The 21,448-nt window shown below is 42.3% G+C and overlaps 1 protein-coding gene across 2 annotated transcripts in view; it reads left to right on the top strand.

The window, feature by feature from the left end:
- ntrk3b (neurotrophic tyrosine kinase, receptor, type 3b) overlaps positions 1-21,448 on the top strand; it is a 173,455-nt gene that overhangs the window by 87,021 nt on the left and 64,986 nt on the right. The window contains exons 7-11 of one of the 2 annotated variants that reach the window (XM_052064301.1): positions 128-269; positions 5,803-6,108; positions 8,145-8,159; positions 13,939-13,994; positions 14,473-14,575. In XM_052064301.1, coding sequence (XP_051920261.1) covers positions 128-269; positions 5,803-6,108; positions 8,145-8,159; positions 13,939-13,994; positions 14,473-14,575 — 622 coding nt within the window. The remainder of the gene's footprint in view (positions 1-127; positions 270-5,802; positions 6,109-8,144; positions 8,160-13,938; positions 13,995-14,472; positions 14,576-21,448) is intronic. The other variant, XM_052064302.1, reaches the window with a different exon arrangement.

The following is a 21,448-nucleotide window of genomic DNA, read 5'->3' as shown; positions in this document are numbered from 1 at the left end:
GATAGATAGAGCTTTTTCCACCCCCCGCCCCTCCACTGCTAGCAATCATACTTGGCACATGGTTAAAGGGCTCCCTGATTGTTTTTTATCAATTTAAGTGTGTGTGTGTGTGTGTGTGTGTGTTCAGTCCAATGTTTACTGGCCCGACATCCACTCCATCAACTTGACACTGTTCAACATCAGCCGTGACGACAACAACTTCCAGTTGACGTGCATCGCTGAAAACGTGGTGGGCATGACCAACTCGTCCATCCAGCTCAACGTGCAGTGTGAGTTTAGTTTTTTTCCAGTTTTTTAGCTTTGTGTCAACATGAGGAGCACATTCTTTGGGTTGCTCAAATGTCAACTATCATGCTGGCTCAGCTCTACGAATACAGTGACAACATTGCCGCTGTTACATTCAGTCTTTGATACACCAAAAATGTGAATGGGTCAATACGAACCACTGCTTGTTTAAACATAAAAATGTTCAGACATTTTAAAGACCGTTAAAAACGTATTTACGTTCAAACATATTTGCAAATACGTTCAGTTATTTGTCAGTCCAAAATGTTTAATCCACCTGGAAGCAGGTATCCTAGATGGACAAGACAAAATTTAGATTTATTATTTTTTTTTAACTTAAACATTTCGTGGACTCAAAACAAAAATGGGGCTCCAACAAAAAATTGGCCAAGCATCGCAAAATACGGTGGACGTCGAATCATGACAGAACACCCAAGACTCACAAGACTTTTAATTTGAAATGTTGGATACAAGCAGCCATTTTGGATCGAATCAGCCATTTTGGCTCACGTCCAAGGCTGTGGTGAAGTCCTACTAGGGAATTTGCCCAAATAATCCCCAAAGAGAAGCAGGTAGGGTGAAGCTTTGCGACTGATGCCATCTAACGGCGGCGGGACACAGCATCCAGGTTGGATGATCGTTTTGAGGATCGCCATGAAGCTTTCATTTTGGTCTTATACTTTCAAGGCTGTTAGACACGCTGCTGAGCTGGAATCAGAGCAGCTTAGGTTAAATATAGCTGGAGTAATGTGAGTCCCAATGGAGTGTGTCATTATAGCAACTAATGAATGCACAGTGCAACCACCGTGTGCTCGTAGTGACGCCTCATCTTCCCGCTTATTGCGAAAATAATGTTGACAGGCTTATAGTCAATCAGCGCGACTGTGAATCCACTCACAACAAGTGTTTGGCTTGGGTCGAACATGGCTGACCGGGGCTTAAACCCCATTTATTGACTTACTTTCTTGTGTGCATTGTGGTATTGTGTCTTTTCGACCGGAGGCCTGAATTTTTCCGTACTTCAACGCGTGCCCCATATAGGTTGATGACAGCCTGCCAATGTGATTTCCATTGGTGTGGAAAGAGATGTTTATGACCCCTGGGGGGAGACTTTTTGCTTTTAAAATGACAAATATGCATGCATGCACATTCTCCCATGAGGCCAAATCCATGGCCGATGCTGCTCAATAACAATATGTCATATTTAATGTGATCCAAAGACCACATTAACTCTCTGCTGATCAATACGTTGTTTGTTGTGGGTGTCTTAACTCAATGGTGAGGCTTAAAAAGTGACATGTATTGATTTTAAAGTATGTCCACTCGTGAAATCAGCTATTTTCGCTTCATTTTAAGTTACGTAAAGCCATTTTGAAAATAGAGTGGAAAGAAGGTGCTAAACCGTGTGGATGTTTTAATACATGAGCATACGTTAAACAAACAAAAAAAGTCTAGAAGAAATAAGAATGATGAGGGGAGCAACAAACTAATATTATTTTTTTTTTCTTTAATTATTCGAATGACCAACGATTCGACTGTTAATTGGTCTAAGTTTACCAAGAGAATGCGATTTACAGTCTGGAGAGACTGATGTTTTTTTTTCTCGTTCATGATACTTTTTTTGACTGGTGTGACTTACACTCTGAAAAATACTGTCGTAAATTCAATAATTCTGCAATGGGGCATTTTTTGGGTATAATGATGAATTGTCAAAAAAAAAACTAACTTATTTTATGGAAATTGAATTATTTTATTATTTATAAAAACATGTTTTAATTCTAATAAAATTTCATATTTAATTTGATCAAACAACAAAGATAAATATATTTTTTCAAATCATTTGTAGTAGATTAAAAAAAACGTGAAATTAAGCGAAAGCTAATCTCATTTTTGAAACGCTGCTGCATGCACGTTTATGATTATGTCAAGGAAAGGCAGTCAAGGCAGTTGTACTTACATAACTTACAAGGCAACTCAATGAAGACTTTCAAAGGCAAAGGCATTTACACTTCTGCGGGCAGCTAATTCAATTTGAATGCAGCATAACAGCTAAACACATCTTCACCATGTTTGCTTTGAATTAAGGGCTCCACTAATTGACCATCAGAGCCCTGCTGGGTTTATATTCAATTAGCATTTCTTTCATGTAGTCAAGACCCAAACCATTCAGTTATTTACAGAGCAATGGCAAAATTGTAAAATCTATTTGACAGCTGTTGGTTCTTTTTACGAACGGGGGTTCACATGGACAGCTGAAAATGGGAATAAACGCCAGTGGGTGTGTAAATGGCTGCATGTTTCCCAAACCGGCGTTGCCTCATTATAATCCCATCCAGTGAAAAGCCTACAGGCCTATTTGGCTGGTATTCGCTCCTCGCCCCAAAATGGCTGCTTTGATGACACGCAAATATGGAGAATCAGTTCAAGCAACAGCCCAAACGAACTGCAGCAGGTGCATTTGGGATGAAATGAGGTGTTGCGCGCTTTGCAAAGCAAGTGTAACTGATGGATCCGATTAACAAGGATGACGCCTGCAGCCTGCACGCGCGCAAGCAAAAAGAAGAAATCAAACGAGTAACCGGCTGCCGTGAAACCATGCGGTTGCCATGGAGATGTTCCCCTGGCATCCTCGCCGTTCATACTCTATACGCCTCGCCACTTACATAAATCTACCCGGTGGAAATGGCCGCCAGCTGGTTCGAGACACGCTCGTGTGTTTTGGGGACCGGGACGGGGTCTCCTCTGCCTGAATAACCGATCCTCAAGGGGGCGTCCTCCCCCTCCCCGGATGTGCGATTGTGTCATCTCCAGACGTTTCTTATTCTTCTGCTCCCATGTTGACACTCTCTGCCAGTGCCACAGATTAACTAATGTATTAATTTTTCACCACATGCTCCGCTGGTAATTACATTTCCTCAGCGGGGCGAGCCCATTGTCTGTGGAAATGTCAGAAACTAGCTCCAACCTGCACTGCGATTAGGGAACGGCGTGATTGACGGCACGAATTTCAGGCCGTCACGTCGGCGCTCAAAAGGTTGACTTTTTAGACCGAGCGTATTGTAACAATAATGGAGGGTTTTTTTCATTTTTATTGTGTGACACTTACAAATAAATGCGATACGGGAGAATTGTTCTCCCCTTCAGTTCTCCTGTCAAGATAACTTTCGATTGTATTTCATTTTCAGTGACGAAATTACCATTTTTTAAATTCTTTTAATTAATAATATTTCAGTTTTCAGGCGCTGTTCATGCGATTGCGTAGTTAATAGGTTGTTTACATTTTTAATGACGTGAATAATGAGTCATACAATTAGAAAATGAGCACATTTCCTGTGAGATTAATTTCATCTTTGATTTGTAATTTCATTCCGTACTGTTGTAAAGTGCATTTCATTTTGTTAGCCTTTCAAATACGTCATTTCATTTTAACTGCCTGGAAAGTGGACCCAGTATCAACAGGGTATACACATTTCTTCTTGCAATGAATCATTTTGTGTATATGTACTCTGTGGGAGAGTGGTAACAAGTGCTGAAGAGGGTGCGTAAAACAGTCCTGAGAACTGTCTGGCTGGACCACCACATTTGCAGAGGTTCCGATTGAAACGTGGCCGTCAGATAACACACCGGGACAAGTGGTGACTCGCGACAGCCAATCAAAGAGAGACACATTGTTATCAACTTGTTACGGGGTGACAGAATGACTCATATTGTGTGGAATGATGCAGCTATGACAGCTCCACGGAGGGAAAAATGGATCGGGCCCGTCGACAAGATAATTCGGAACGTACCCATGAGTTGCTGCCTCATTGGAGAAAAATGGCCTTATTGCTTAAGTTTTACTTTTGTCGAGCGGCCGTCATTGATGTCATTTTGCCAAATGACAACTTTGAAATAGAAATTAGAGACCAAAAAAAATAAATAATCATAATCGTTCCCTTTTGTCTGCCTTTGACGAGCCATCACCACACAATTGCAGGCGGCGACCATGCACACCAACACACAATTGGGGTTTTCAGTCTTCATTTTAGGTATCAATCAATTCTTACATTTAACCAGAGCCATGCTTGATAATGCTGCATGTGCACCACAGAACATAATCAACCCTTTTTGTAGTAGTCCTGCCTGGAAAGTTAAAAAAAAAATCAGCCCTGACACCAGTTTCACTGTTCAAGAAATTCAGGATTTTTTTTCAATATATATTGGCACATGATAAAATGTGTGTGTGGGGGTGACTACAACAACACCCCGAGCCCAAAAAAGATTTTGTAACTAGTCATTTTAAAGATCTTAATCTTAAAGATGATTTGTGTTCTTCGATGGTAGAAGTCTCGTTAATGCCGAGGCTTCTGGGGAGAACTAATAAAGTCACGGATTGTTGTCTCACCCTTACCACCCAACAGTCTCCCTTGCCGCATGTTGACCCCAAAAGGCCTTGCTTATTATTAATGACAAGGCACACATGCGCTGTATAATAATAGCCAAGTCTGAATGACAAGTTGTGTGCCGTGACGTGCTTGTAGAAAGCAGCGCCATGTCAGCATAGCATTAATGTGTGTGTGTGTGTGTGTGTGTATGTAATACAAGTGGGTGGTGGGTTTTTTTTGTGGATGATGACTTGCCAGGTAAGGCTGTCTGCCAAATAGTGATGTGAAAATATGAACGTGCCTATTTAAGTATGTATTCATTAATTGATTTTTTTTTTCTGGGGTTACGAATGATGGCTCGCTCGTTAAGGCTGTGTGCCAGATAGCTCGATGATGTACCTGCTCTTAAGTCAAATCAGCCGGGGAATTGATGAAACATTTTCTTGTACAGTATAACAGTGTTGTCTATCTAGCTAGCGTCTGTGATGATAAAGGCTAGGGTTCCAATTTCGGTATAAAATTAGATGATAATGTGGTTTTGGAAGGGAAATATTCTTTTTCAAGATTTTCCCTTCAAAAATGATGACTTTGTTCTCATAACATTCTACATTTTTCTTCAAAATAGACATACTTATAAATATCTATTTCTTGACTTTCAACCATTCATTCATTCATTCATCTTCCTAACCGCTTGATCCTCACCAGGGTCGCGGGGGGTGCTGGAGCCTATCCCAGCTGTCTTCGGGCAGTAGGCGGGGGACACCCTGAATCGGTTGCCAGCCAATCGCAGGGCACACCGAAACGAACAACCATTTGCACTCACACTCACACCTAGGGACAATTTAGAGTGTTCAATCAGCCTGCCACGCATGTTTTTGGAATGTGGGTGGAAACCGGAGCACCCGGAGAAAACCCACGCAGGCCCGGGGAGAACATGCAAACTCCACACAGGGAGGCCGGAGCTGGAATCGAACCCGGTACCTCTGTACTGTGAAGCCCACGTGCTAACCACTGGACTACCGGGCCGCCCACTTTCAACCATCTTGACAAATAATATTTCGAGGTTGTGAACGGTTTGTGCAGCGGTGAAAGAATAGGTTGTTGAGCATGGGAGGTGAGATGACGTCAAGAACATTCCTATGCCTGTCCGCAGTTCCCCCGGTCATCCTTCGCCTGGCCGAGCCCGAGCAACGCCACGATACTTGCATTGAGTTCACGGTGCGAGGGTACCCGCACCCAAAGCTGCGCTGGTTCCACAAAAATAAAGAGATCCTGCACAACCAGTACATCCGCACCGAGATGGACTTCTACCAGGACTACCTGGAAGGCTGCCTGACCTTCCAGAACCCCACACACATCAACAATGGCAACTACACCCTGGAGGCCAGCAACTCGCTTGGGACGGTGAACAAGACGGTGTACGGACATTTCCTCATGGCGCCCGGCATTGATGACGAAGGTGGGTAAACTGCTTCTGCAGTTGTTCTACCTTGTCACATAAGGCCCATCGAAATTCCATCCCTCTTATTTTCTACACCACATACTTTCGGGCAGTGTTTTTCAAACACTGTGCCGCGGCTCACCGGTGTGCCGCGAGATATTCTCAGGTGTGCCGTGGGAAATTATCCAATATGTTTGACTGTGCACTGGCTGAGTAATCGTGGAGTACTCATCCGTTCTGATAGGTAGCAGCATCAGCTTGCCTCGTACTTCGAAACTAGCGAAGTTTCTGGCGTGACGAAAGCTATCTTTGATTTGGATTTACTTGAACCGGATATGCAACAGCACTTTGCACTTGGTAGGTGGTGAAAAGCTCTCCAACAGCACTAAAATCCATCTCCAAACAAAACACCCTTCACTTCGTAACAAAAATGTGGAGTCTTTTGTTTGCCTGAGTGAAGACACAGAGAAACAAGCAACGTGCATGAGAAAAACCGCAAAGGTAAACGAGAGAGCCTGGAAAGCAAGTTACCATGTCGCTGAACATGTGGCTAAATCAAAAAAAGTCCCAATGGCAGAGCAATTAATACTTCCCGCCCGCAAAGCCATTGTACATGAGCTGTTCGGACCCGAAGCGGCTAAAGAAATAGCCTGACTGCTGTAAAAACTAAAAACAGAAAGACCGAGAGCTGTGGAGGAAGACGTTTGTGTGTCTTTTATCGATTGCTGCCAGGTTATCAGCTCTGTGTTCATCCAAACCAATTATCACACTAGGTGAGAATAAGTATAAAATATTTGATTGATATTGAGGTGCGCCTTATACTCCGAAGCACCTTATAGTGCGGAAAATACGGTACATTAACTATTAGAAGAATGTACAGTCTATTCGCAGTTGACCCTTTTCTGCTCTACGTGGAAAAAGGTCTGCCCTGCCCAAAATGATTCCTGTTCTTATATTATCTGAGCCACGCCCACACAAGGTGTTGACTCCACGGTCTTCACTGGATTCACCTCGTCAGCGTGCTAAAGAGTGAAGGGCAGAGGGATGCAACGGCCGAGCTCGAGTCACCAATCTAATTGTGTGTGCCGTCGAGGCCTAAGACGATTTTGTAAACATGCAGGGCAAGAAAATGTCGAGTGTTGAAGAGAATGTGGACATTTTTCAGTGAAAACTTGGGATTGAGCATCCAAAACATTTTCATTGAACCCATCTTAAGTTTATCGACATCAGAGACAATTTAGTGCTCATTGAACTTAACGCATTTGTTTTTGGATTTTTTTTTTTTTTTTTTTTTGCAAACATCAATGGAAGAAACATACCTTACGATCTGCTTTAAATGAACTTAACATACATTGTTCAAAAAATAAAATGCAATTTGGTCTTTAGTGAATGGCAACTCACCGACTTTTTATTTTATTTAATTTTATTTTTTTTTTCGTGCCCATGGCTCCATGACGACACTTCACAAAAAGGTGAACGAAAGACTTAAAATCACCGTGCATTTTTTTAGATACGTCTGTAAACATCGCAGACAATTTTAAAATTTTCAGTAAACCTAACGTACATCTTTTTTGATAACTTTGCTGCTGTGAATCTGGAATTTCTCCATTGCGAGACTAATAAAGGTTTTCTTAATCTTAATCTTATTAAACAGTTGAAAAGATATTTTCTTACCAGCTGCACATGTAGACAAGATACCTCCGCCCAAGGATGGAACCCTGACCTGACCCCACAACCGCCACAATTTAAAATTCAAATCACCTGTGGAGAAAATTCCTCGTAGCTCTTTAGGGGCTGGGGCTCTTTTTGTTTTATTAAAAGCGTGCCCTCACAAGGTTATTGCTTCAGGAGACGCTCCCTACCGCATCTGAGCTTCAGCGGGGTTCATGCACAGTTCACTTCAGGTTACATTGTTATGGAGAAGGAGGGAGGAGTGGAGGGTTGGGGTCGCAAACACACACAAAGACTGGCAAATTTCTCCCCATGGTCAATATTCCAAGGTTAATATCCTCTTGTTGCACACAGCGTGACTCTGTTTGTTTTCTTCTTTGCAGACGTGGTGGAGCTGGGTGAGTATTTGGATTTTTAACAATTAAAATCTGCTTAGATTAGCCGTTTTTGTTTTGTTCATTTGTTTGTTTTTGGGGGTTTTTTTGTGTGTGTGTAGTCATAGTGCTTTTGGTTTACCTGTTGGTGTTGCTTTGGCGGACATACATGCGCACACGCAACGCACGCGGACTCAAATAGTTACCATGGAGAAATTTGGTCACTTTGTGTTGCTGTGAGTGGTCATCGAAGCAACGGTTGTTTGTTAACGTGTTCTTTGTGTCTGTTCAAGGACTTAGCAGACGTGCAGGGTGTCGTGTTTGTGTTTGTGAACCTATTTCCAAAGAATCAATTTGGGTGACTTCTGTCCGTTTTCATAATGGGGAACTGTGAACTTTGCCCTAGTGATATTCGACTATCAAAAGTAACACATGAAAATTACCACATACGTATGTGATATATATATATATATATATATAAAAAAAAATCCTCATCTCACCCCTCGGGTGGTGTCCGTCCCTCATTCAGCTCGGGTCCTCTACCAGAGGCCAGGAAGCTTGAGGGTTCTGCGCAGTATCCTTGCTGTTCCCAGCACTGCACATTTCTGGACTGAGATGTCCGATGTTGTTCCCGGGATCTGTTGCAACCACTCATCTAGTTTGGGGGTCACTGCCCCGAGTGCTCCGACCACCACAGGCACGACTGTCACCTTTACCTTCCAGGCTCTCTCCAGCTCCTCTCTGAGCCCTTGGTATTTCTCGAGTTTCTCATGTTCCTTCTTCCTGATGTTTCCATCACTTGGGACCGCTACATCCACTACAACGGCTTTCCTCTGCCCTTTATCTATGATCACGATATCTGGTTGGTTCGCCATTACCATCTTGGCAGTCTGGATCTGGAAATCCCACAGGATCTTTGCTCTGTCATTCTCCACCACCTTCAGAGGTGTTTCCCATTTTGACCTTGGGGTTTCCAGTCCATACTCCGCACAGATGTTTCGGTAGACTATGCCAGCCACCTGGTTATGGCGTTCCATGTAGGCTTTCCTTGCCAGCATCTTACACCCTGCAGTTATGTGTTGGATCGTCTCAGGTGCCTCTTTGCACAACCTACACCTTGGGTCTTGTCTGGTGTGGTATATCTGGGCCTCGATGGCTCTGGTGCTCAAGGCCTGTTCCTGAGAAGCCAGGATGAGTGCATATATAATATATATATGCACTTTTGGAACCATTAAAATGATCTTGTTGATATTTTTGCTAAACTTTTGAACTTGTACATTCTATCCATTGAAAATGCAGGCTTAAATTTTGAAGACATCCACAGTAAACCCAAAGTAAGTTTTTGGAAACATCAATAATCATGGATATGGAATTATATGTAGGACAAACATGTTACCTCAATAATCTTAAAATTTTGAGTGCATTAATATGTTTACAAATGTACAAATTGAGTTCTTGCATTTTAATATCGCTTTGTAATTTTGTGCCGTCCTTGAATGCTAATACCTCGGCATGGGAGCCTTTTGCACTGGAGAAAAAAAAATTACAAGATGCTATTTTGTTATTTGCTTCAAATTCTTTGTTGTTCGGTTAGGATAGTGTCGCTTTTATATATTATCTCAAATGAAATATTTAAAGCATGGTATTTATGCGTTTAAAATAGCATTGTTGTCATACATCGGAAGGAGGTCAAGTCAAGTCAAGAGTATTTATTGAGCACTTTCAAACAGCCATCACTGCATACAAAGTGCTGTACATGGCAATTTAACATACACAATAAACAGTAAGACGAATCGGTAATAAAGGCGGTAGAAAGCACCAAGCAATAAAATCAAGAACAAATCTAAGTCATGCTTTGTCGAACGCCAAAGAATACAAGTGAGTTTTGAGGAGGGCTTTAAAGATGGGCAGCGAGGAGGCTTGCCGAATGTTCAGTGGGAGGTCATTCCAGAGAGAGGGCTGCCCCCCCCCCCCCCAAGTAGCACTAATGGAAAATTGTGGAACCCCTCCAATATTCAAGTTTCCCATCCCTGTTTTATGGGATGCCCGCTTCTGCCTGGAGCTAATTTGGACCAATTCTCAGGTCGGAGTTTGTCAAGGTACAAACCCTGGAACTCTTCCTAATTGGCTGCTTTCAAACCCATATATCCAATATTCCAGGCTGGGGTTCTCAAAAGTTTTTCCTGCATCTTGTCATGATAGACACGTCGACCTAATTTTGTATGGGTCGGTCACACCAGTGTTGGTGGCTTGATTTCGTTTTTCACGGCGCACCACTGAGCAAATGGACACATTTTCACGAAGATACACACACTTTTTTTGGCCATGTTTAAAAAAAAAATCACTATTCGTGATGATGATACAGTGCACTCCGCTTAATAGAACACCATTGGGCCGAAGCGCTTCTGTTCTACTAAGCGGGGTTTCTATTAACCGGAGACACTTTATTAGGTACACCTTCAGACACGTCGACGACCAAGTTATGCACGCAGAAAACCCCCTGCTGACGAGTTAGAAGAGATATTTCGACGGTGGACGTCCATATCTTTAATCAAACAACAACTTTAATCAACTTCAGTCAAACATCTCAAATCACGAGAAAACTTTCGTTACTTTTGTCTGGAAACAGGAGTCCGTAATTTTGCGGTTGACTTCCCTCTCAATGCGCTGGATAAGAGGGAAGTCCTGGAAACCGCGGGCGTACCTTCTGAGAATCCGGCAATGCATCGTATCGTCTGAGTATGTCCTTCTTATCCGCAGGTGATAGCCCTCGTCTCTTGAATGACGTTGAAGCCATTGTGACGTGCGTGTGTCTATGTGTGGAGTGACGCGTGCTACCTGTTACTGTATACGGCTAGAACTACCGCGTTTTCTCGCGATAGTGGTACAGTATCGCGATAGCTACACTTCGTCTCTCTCTCGTCTCTTGAATGAAGTTAAAGCCATTGTGACGTGCGTGTGTCTATGTGTGGAGTGACGCGTGCTACCTGTTACTGTATACGGCTAGAACTACCGCGTTTTCTCGCGATAGTGGTACAGTATCGCGATAGCTACACTTCGAAAACCACTAGTTTACAATGTTCATTGCTTACGGCCTGTTCTATTAAGCGGAGATCTGTTCTACTAAGCGGAGTATCTTTATAGTAAATTGCATTAGGCAAATCTGTTCCAGAGCCTTTTGCTCTATTAAGCGGATTACTCTATTAACCGATGTTCTATTAAGCGGAGTGCACTGTAATAGGCAAACATTGTTATAAATGTGGCGCGCATGGTGCGTGGAGTTGCCTGCTGTGTCTGCTGACAGCTTCAACAAAGTGGGCCGCTCTGACCTCTCACCTTGATGGTGGTGCGTCTCCATCTTCACGCCAGGCCGTTCGTCCTCATCAGAGGCATGCGGCGGATGAGGCATTTGGTTTACAATGACCCTTCTTCAGTTACTTTCAGTTCAACGACAACTCATGAAAACATTTGATTGCCAAGGGTAGATTTTCATTTTTTGCTACGCAGCCTGTCCAATGAGTGTCATTTGCGTTGTGTTTTTAATCACCGAAGTTTTTCTTGTCTGGAGTCATACTGTGTTGTCTTTGTTATGAATTGAGGATTCTTGCGCCCCTTAAAATATGTTTTACATACAAATGTTTTTCCTATACCCACAACTTTAGTTCCATGGCATTCATCCCCCACCGCTGTAAAATAAGGCTTCTGTTTTGAAACCATTCGAGTCAAGTTGTGCGAGGCGAGAGGCAGAAATGACAGGCCGCTGAAGAAGATGAGGAAGACATTAATGCAGTGGTGATGCAGCGTCTTCCAGATACTGGCAGCCAATGTAGCGTGCCAGTATTCATTGAAGCACAAATGAGTGTGTGATGTGCTGGCTGCCCGCCCTCCAGTTTACCCCCCTCGTATCGCCTCACTTCATTCCACCTGTGTCATGGCGTCACACACTGCTGCTGTTTGACCTCTTCCTGTCGCTTTGGGACGACACCACAGAGGCACGACTGAGATAAATTAGAAAATAAGCCAATTGTCAAAAGTGAGTTGTCGCTGTCACTTGCACGAATCAATTTGATTGCTCCTCTCGACAGGTGGCCATCGTAACCAACACCTAAAACTACAACTACTACAAAGTATATGACTATCACGACTACTATCAGAACTTACTCGATCACAATCTTCACTCATTCTGTTACTACTGCAACTATAGCGACGACTGCTATTACTATGATTCCTACTACTATTTTTACTGTACTACTGTTATGAGTATAGGTACATTTACAATTACTGCTAATGCTACTTTTTATTCATTTACTATTACTAATACTGTGTGTAGTGGCAACTTACTATCCTTTTGTCGCTACGTCAGCAGGGCATGTAGGTTTTTGACTCGTGCTTTTCTTCGACGGGCTTTTCCTTTCCACGGCGACGACAAGGAATACACTAGGCCGCCATCGTTGATCCAAAAAAAAGAATCGCTATATTTTCGTGAACACAATTTAAGGCTTTATCAAATGGATTAATAAAACTTCTACAATACACTTAAACGAAATACGAAATCAGTTCCCATAAAGTACGAAATAAGCAAACACGAAGTACGGTCAAAAAAAGGTGTTGCTCCATGCCCTAAGGTCTTCCTAATGATGTTTACATAAATCTAGCCTCTTAACAGACTAAAAACAGGACAACCAATGGAGCCCAAATACTTCGATGTTCTTAATAAATCTGTTCTAATAAAATATCAAATATAAACCAAACGCCTTGCATCTATTAAATTCTAATTACATATTCAAAAGGCTGCATTTATAATTTAACCAAATTTTCCTTTGGCTCTAACACTGTCTATTATTACTGTAGTTACGACTTCTACAATACCGTACGATTATATATGCAGCTACTGCATAATCGGCGCTACTACGGCTACGACTACGACCACTACTTTCTATCACTCTGACTACTAACTACTAAAGTACAAGTGCTAATATTACTGTTACAACTGTGTTTACTCTCACCACTACTTTTTGATAACGTGCTGCCGCTACGGTCCTTACAGCGTGGCTGCATAAGCAAATGCACAGGGAATCAAGTCACGTGATGTCCGGAGACTATCGTACGATCGTGCAAATGGTCCGTGGACGCATCAATCATATGATTGATGGATAAATAAACAAATGGCATGTTTATGTGGTTGAATGCCTTCCGATAGGCCCCTTGTCATGAAGCCATCGGCCCCTTAGAGCGGGCTTCTTCGTTAACTTTTGCAGTGGCAAAGTGACTGACAGAAAGTTCAACAAGTGGCAGAATAGTATGAAACTATTACAACTTTTAAGACATAATCATTATTGCCACGGCGCTGCACAGAATGACCTGTGGGTTGGTAAACTTATGCCAGGAATTTAAAGTGATTGACAGGAAAAATCAATACAGAAAGTCGGGTCTGCTACTACCACCGTGGTGATCACTACAATGACTGTTAGTTATACACTTTAATTTTATTTAGTTATATCTTTGAAAGAAGAGAGATGATGTGAGGAGAGAAAAGAAATATAGTATTAGTGACAAAAGTGCACGTTTTTGTAAAAATCATGCGATGTGTCCCATAGCTGTTGTCCAACGGTTGGTTCAAACAAAACAAAAAAAAGAGAGAGGGGGAAATAGAAAGCACATATTTTGCAGTGCTTCTTTCTGCTTGTCCATGTTTTTTTTTTCTTTTATGTGTTGTCTTCTTCCTTTAGCTCCCTGCATGCTGGCATCTAATCTCACTGCAAACTGCATTTTAACTTCCCCTCCTTTTGTTTGTATTTTGCAGTGCCTTCTGCGCCCACAGACTCGGATTCGGGCCGCCCGGACGAGGACACGTTTGGGGTGCGTTTTGTCGTTTTTCTCATGAGTCAGTTTTCTCATTCCAAGGCAATTTTGTAAACCGCATTTACATGCCACGTGACTTTTTTTTGTGTTTGTGGCGGCGGTGACATTACACTTCCATTGCCACTCAGTTTTGATACGTATTGGATTTATTTGTTAACGGCAGCCTTGTGTCCTTCCTGAGCAATTTTCACTCAACAAGGCAGTAAAAGCATGAATGGAGTAACGTGTTTTGAAAATACAAAAAACTCATTCCTGATTATTAGATGAATGAATACTTTGCAAAAACAGAAATAATAAAGGAATGTTTTGTCCAAATACTGTATTTGTTCATAAATATATTTTTTCGATCCAAATGAACACATTGACATTGTTGTTTATTTTCTTTGCAGTTTAGTTGCTACCTGACTATTTTGAACATCAATTCAACATACTGTAATGCCAACAATCTTACATGCTGTGTCCGCTTTTGGTGCAGGTCTCTATCGCAGTGGGCCTGGCTGGCTTTGCCTGCGTCCTCCTTCTCGTCCTTTTCGTGCTCATCAACAAATACGGACGACGCTCCAAATTTGGCATGAAAGGTTAGTTATGCATATTTGGGATTAGTTTGTTTCAAGGGGGCACTCCCGTCTCATGCAAATGAGCCACTGCTCACCCACTTCACATTGTGAGGTGTGCCAAAGTGAATATTCCTACGGCCACTCTGAAGGGATGGAGCTACAATGTTGAGCCCCCTTAAGACAGTTGACTATTACATTGTATGTATCTTGGTGGAGGCAGTGTGTTAACACCAAGACACCTCACATTGATTTGGGTGGTTTGAGCATGCAATAACCACACACAAATAGTCTCTACATACATGTCGACAACTTCACCAGATATTGAGCAACACTCAAGCTAGCGCCTTTACATACGGCTAATTTGTGTGTCCAACAACATTGCAGCTTTGTCATGATAGTGTTAAAAATTCCCTGCTCTTCTCCTGGCCTTGCTGCCAGATTAGGGCTAGATTAGCTACTTCAATTAGCATTTTCCATCATAATCTGTTGTTAAGGGATACCGAGTGACAGGGTGAACTATCATAGAAAGTTATGCTACTATCAAAGATAACTAATCTGGTGATCTTCTGCCAACAGCAGTGTAAAAATAAGTGAATTAGCTACTTCAAAAGTGCAGGTCGAGCTAGCTGAATAGCTACTAAAATAACTAGCACACCAAGTGACTGCATTGCTGACTCGATAGCATATGCTAAAACCGGTAACTTCTTATCACTAACTATTAATCCTTACCGATACTTTTTCACAGTCTGTTTTAGCGACATGCAGTGTAACCTCAGAGCAAAATGGTTTCTTACTTTCAGTACACATTCACGCAGTGTAAACTAGCATTAGCCACACGCTACCTGTAATGAGCTACTTTGCGTGATTAGTTCATTACTTACTGTACCTCGCTAAGAAACTCTGGGGCTGTAATTATTTAGGAGGTGGCCATTATCACGTTGGCCCAGAGCTGGCTCCAATCAAGGATGAGTCCTGGCAGCTAATGAGGCGTCACGGCAGACAAGCTTGTATGCTAAGGCGTCCGTTGCGTGCTACTTGGGTGGACACCAAATGAATTACAACGCAAAGGAAGAGTTATGAAGAATGCTAAAGCATGTCTTAATCGCTCTGTGACAATAGTTTGTTTCCTGTTTGGCTCTTCCAGTGAATAGCAACAGCCGCTTCTTAAAAGGCTTTCGAACTAGCTTGTAAACTAGTATGCAAAGCTATGTCATCATGCGTCGGAGCTGGTGAGCTACAGCAGCTGTTTTGCGAACGAGAATAAAGAGAGCAATATGGCATTTTAATCGGCTCTTGCTTCCATGCTCGTCGGAGTCGCATTCAAGGTAAACATAACCAAGTAAAGGTGAGGTCTGACATCTTCCTGTAGTTTGCCTGTGACATGCTCAAAACCCTCTCCTGTTTTGATGCAATTGCTTTTCATGAGTAGCCGACTATTGGCAAGTCATCTTGCCACGATCAGATGGACTGCCTCAGATCAGATTGAGCTTGTTGTATCACATGATCTTAAAATAAATAAATTTTGAGGCAAGAATCAGGATTCAGCTGGCCGTGACCAAACCACACCAAAATATTTTCTCCAAACCTGTAGCTAATACACAAAGCATGGAGAGTCACCGTTACAGAAATGTACGGGTGCTGTCAATGGATAAAGTGATCGTTGTCAATGGCCTCTCAAGCATTCACGCTCTTGACGATTGTTTTCCCATTTCCTCTCTTTGCATTATGATACCTTAGCTACAGCTGCTAAGCCAATCCACCTCTTCTAATGACAGTTCAATAAAATACATAAATTCAGCACATTATCATAAGTCTGTTTGCTAATAAGAATATGCGGGTTTCAGTTTTTCCGTATCAGCGTGTCAATAAATGTATGGTTGTGAGAGGTTGACTGTAAGTGGGACACAATTGTTCATTTCGGTCATGTTTATTAGTCGCATTACCCAATGTGTGGTGGCTTTAAAATAGCAGATGGGGTGGGAATGGACGCCTGTAGGGACTTGTCACTGATCTCCAAAAGACCTGAAGTGGGCGCATGTGTGCATGTGTCTTTTGGAGCATCGGTCTTTATGGGCACATATTTTCTCTTAATGTAGGCATGAAAAGATCTCATTATGTGCCGGTGGTTCAGATCGATAAGTCTTAGCAGGACTTTAGCTTTTAAAGAGAGGTTTGTCAGTGTGAAGTGGACATGTGGCAGACTCAGCGTGTTGGTAATAAGGATGACATTATCTTCCTCTTTGTACTTTCTGCTGAGAACAATCGAGCTGCTGTACTCCTGTCGATAAAAGTAAAAGTAACCTATTAATGTTTCGTCATGAAACATTAAAACCCTATCAAAACCCTCCTAGAGAGAGAGAGAGCTTGTGTTTGCTCTGTACAATCATTACTCATCATTTTTATTTGTTTTATTTTGTTGTTGTTTTTTTCCAATCATGTTCCTTTAATCGGATGAAGCCATCTTTGGACACAATAAGAAGCTTTGCTCAGATGCAATGACACGCACTAACATGCTCACATAAATTGATACCCACAAACCTACGTGGTCGCACTAACACGGACGGTAGCCCGCGGCGGGCGGCTAACCTCTGTGATCCAGACGTGTGTGTCAGGACGGCTTACCTTCCTCTCCACGACATTACCTGAGCCAGACCCTGGTATGATCAGCACACACATTCACACACGCATTTATTGCATCACTGCCTCTCTTGACCCTCGCTGGCCTACGTGAGCTCTGCTGCCGGGCAATGAGACCTGAACTGACATACCTATAGATCATGTGACTATACTTGTGACCAAGTTTAACAATACAGCTCATCAAATACTTTATCCTTAATAAATCCGTCAGGTGTTTATTTATTTTTTTTCTTCTTTCTTCTTTTTACCTACATTCTTGCTGCTGAGGCTTTAAATTTCCCCAATGTGGGAAAAATAAAGGATATCTAATCTTAATAACCGTGTTGAAGCTTATCCCAGTTGAATTTAAAATGAGACAAGAGTCAATCGTAATCATAGACGAACTAGCAATCACACTCACATTTACGGACAATTAAGAGCAAGGATTGGCAACTGGTCTTGCCGCCTGCGACCAAACTCCGTGGTTCCTTTTGAAACAAAACTAACTATTTCTTAAAACAACGGCAATAAACATTCAATATATGGATACCATGAAAAACTGAGGGAAATAGGGAAAAATCATCCCAGAATAAAATGAAGAAAATCCTCAAATATATCAAATCTCATCCATCCATCCATCCAATATCAATAATATAATATAATATAATATAATATGTACTGCTTATCCTCACAAGAGTCGCGGGGTACACCTTGAACTGCTTGCCAGACAAATTCACACAATAATATTTTGAGTGAGTCGATTTTTTTGTTGTGTGTGAGAAAAAAAGGCACAAAATGACATCTCGCACTCGCACTGAATTTTGGTTTCTTGTTCAACAGTTTTTTGCTGCCCTTGAGTTGTGTTTTTTATGCAAGAGAGCCCTTTGCACTGGAAAAAAGTACATTATGTGCTTGTGTTTTGTTGTTTGCTTCATACCCTTTTTTTGGTGGGTTAGGATCGTTGATATTTTATACATGAATTGGGAGAACGGGGAGTGGGGGGGGGGGGGCAGGGTCCATTAATTGTGAATTTTCACTCATCGCCTACGAATAGCATGGGTTCACTTAGCATTCAGCCACTATTGAAGTTGCATTAGTCTTAGCCCCTTTGCCGTTTGGCTGCTGCCTCTAATCCATCACCCACCTCGACCGTCCCATGGCAGCAGGGTAATTCAGCAGCTATTTTTGCAGGGGGCATGGAAAGACCCCTTACTGCAAGACATCAACGGCGGGTCAGCTAATAGCAAAGTGGTCACTGTGTCTGCGTGTAAAGCAGTCTCCGGTTGAAAGGCGAATAAAGTGGTGACACCGAATGCACTTTACCTGTTCTTGCAAGCGTCTCCCCTTTTAAGACATCGCCATCAATAGTTGACGCGAGCTCTGCAATGGCTTAATATAGTTGCTTTTAAAAAAGCGTGCACCGGAGTAGCGACATATAGAAGATGATGATGATTTATTTTTCAGTCTTCCAGAGCCATTTGGCAATATCCTCGAGGGAGGCGCTTAAAAGAAAAACATGTTGACTTCGCTATTCAGAGACACGGCGTTTAGTCCGATAATGAACACGCGTGGTGTTTCACGGTAAACCTTTTCGACACACACTGTTTTGACTGGATTACTTCGAGCCATTTTGTTCATTTCTGTTGTGTACGGTGGCGTTTATCAGGAATAGCGGGTGAGATGAGCAATCATGTTAATTCTACTACGCCTACATTGTGCATGTATTTGCGGTTGCCAAGCTTGCCATCAACATTTGGCTGTCTGAATTAGCTTTATGTGTTCTATTTATTTCTGTTGTGCAACGTGGCAGTTCTCATAGATAACTGTCGAGAAATACAATCACATTCACAAGTAGATTAGTCCCATGCCTGTGTCGGACCGTACATGGCATAACCTTTTTTCATTGAGGATCTTTTTTCCCCCGAAACTGTTTATTATTCAAACTGTGCATGGCGGTGGTTATCATGAATAACTGCCATGCAACAATAACATTATTGTCCACCGTGCCGTGAATCCAATTTAATTTGGAATTTGAGATATTATGCAAAATCACATCTTTTTCCACGCGGACTAATTTTACGGCAGAGCCACGTAGCAATAATCAAAAGCCAAAAAAGTGCTACGTGTCTCCGACACCATTCGCTAATTTAATAAAGCCCACCACCGCTAATTGCAATGAATTGTAATTTTCAGTGGCTTTATTGAAAGATTAGTTAAAAAATGAATACATAAATAAACATGTGACAAGACGTATTCATGCATGAGTTGCACTGCCCAGAAAATGACCCAAACAAAGTCACAGATACTACAGTGTATGATGTAAGGATGGTGACCCCACATAGACAACAACTATACCTGCGTCTCTTTCGATGGATGTTATTGAACCCATGCGCACACGCACACTTCTATATATTCTGGGGTTTTTGGAACGTAATAAATGAAGGACTGTTGTGTGGATCGATCTGCCCACCAGTAGGATTCACGCGATACATCTCTCACCTTCTTGTCAAAGGTTACTGCTGATGGTTGTGCTCATTTATTTTTAACTCACCACAATGGCGACGACGTGTTGAGTACACATATTGACAATCTCAAGGGTGGTGACACACACACACACACACACACACACACACACACACACAAAGCTATGAAATCACTTTTTACTCAAGCACCAGAAACGACATACAACCAGGCTATAAATAGACATGGCGCATCATTAAGTGGCACTTGACAGATTCCCTCAATGTCACCCGCCATAAAGGTTAGAGATTGGCTAGGAATAGCGCACGCACACACACACACAAACACAGGTTTGTGTGATGTCATTGGTGCGCAACTATGACGGTGAGTAAGAGACAAAATTCAGAATTACCTCTCATGCAAATACTATTAAAACACTTTCATATGCACTACTGAAACACTTTCACTCATACCACTGAAACGCTCCCATACGCACTCCTGAAACACTCGATTTCAGATCATCTTCCTCTTCAGATCTTCACGATTTCATGCAAACGTCGGGGTGAGATTCCCGTTGTTTTGAAGGATGCCACCAATGTGAACAGTCCTACTCGTTTGTTTGCTTTGTTTTTTTTTTTTTTTGTACCAGGGCAGATACAGTGCACTCCGCTTAATAGAACACCATTGGGCCGAAGCGCTTCTGTTCTACTAAGCGGAGTTTCTATTAACCGGAGACACTTTATTAGGTACACCTTCAGACACGTCGACGACCAAGTTATGCACGCAGAAAAACCCCTGCTGACGAGTTAGAAGAGATATTTCGACTGTGGACGTCCATATCTTTAATCAAACAACAAAACAACAACTTTAATCAACTTCAGTCAAACATCTCAAATCACGAGAAAAATGTCGTTACTTTTGTCTGGAAACAGGAGTCCGTAATTTTGCGGTTGACTTCCCTCTCAATGCGCTGGATAAGAGGGAAGTCCTGGAAACCGCGGGCGTACCTTCTGAGAATCGGGCAATGCATCGTATCGTCTGAGTATGTCCTTCTTATCCGCAGGTGATAGCCCTCGTCTCTTGAATGAAGTTGAAGCCATTGTGACGTGCGTGTGTCTATGTGTGGAGTGACGCATGCTACCTGTTACTGTATACGGCTAGAACTACCGCGTTTTCTCGCCATAGTGGTACAGTATCGCGATAGCTACACTTCGAAAACCACTAGTTTACAATGTTCATTGCTTACGGCCTGTTCTATTAAGCGGAGATCTGTTCTACTAAGCGGAGTATCTTTATAGGAAATTGCATTAGGCAAATCCGTTCCAGAGCCTTTTGCTCTATTAAGCGGATTACTCTATTAACCGGTGTTCTATTAAGCGGAGTGCACTGTATTGATTTTGCAGGATATCAAACCCGTCATGTTTAAAAATTCAAGAATTTCATGTCTGTGTTTGGGTCTATTTAGTGATGCAGTATCACTCACGTAGCCTGTCTTCTTCGGGTTTGGGGGGATTATATGTCTTTGTTAGCGAGAGAGCCTATTGCTTTTCTGCTCTTTAACCAATCTGCTTTGAGTTTCCGAGGATGATCTGTTGGTCATTGCAAGATCCGATCGATTTAGAAAGAACTATCGGCCGTATCATCAGTCTCTGTGTTTTTTAGGGATTCGATGTCTACGCTGGGGCAAGACCCCATTGATTTGAAATGACATCAGCTTTGCAAACGGTCTTTTCTATTTTTCAGGGTTTTGTATGTCTTTGTTCGGGTCAAGACCTGATTGATTTCGAATCGAAAGCCAGCTCGGACGACCGTGGCAGG

This window comes from Hippocampus zosterae, chromosome 4 (genome assembly GCF_025434085.1).
Source record: "Hippocampus zosterae strain Florida chromosome 4, ASM2543408v3, whole genome shotgun sequence".
In the NCBI taxonomy this organism is placed as follows: domain Eukaryota; kingdom Metazoa; phylum Chordata; class Actinopteri; order Syngnathiformes; family Syngnathidae; genus Hippocampus; species Hippocampus zosterae.
This window is presented reverse-complemented; position numbering and strand designations above follow the sequence as displayed.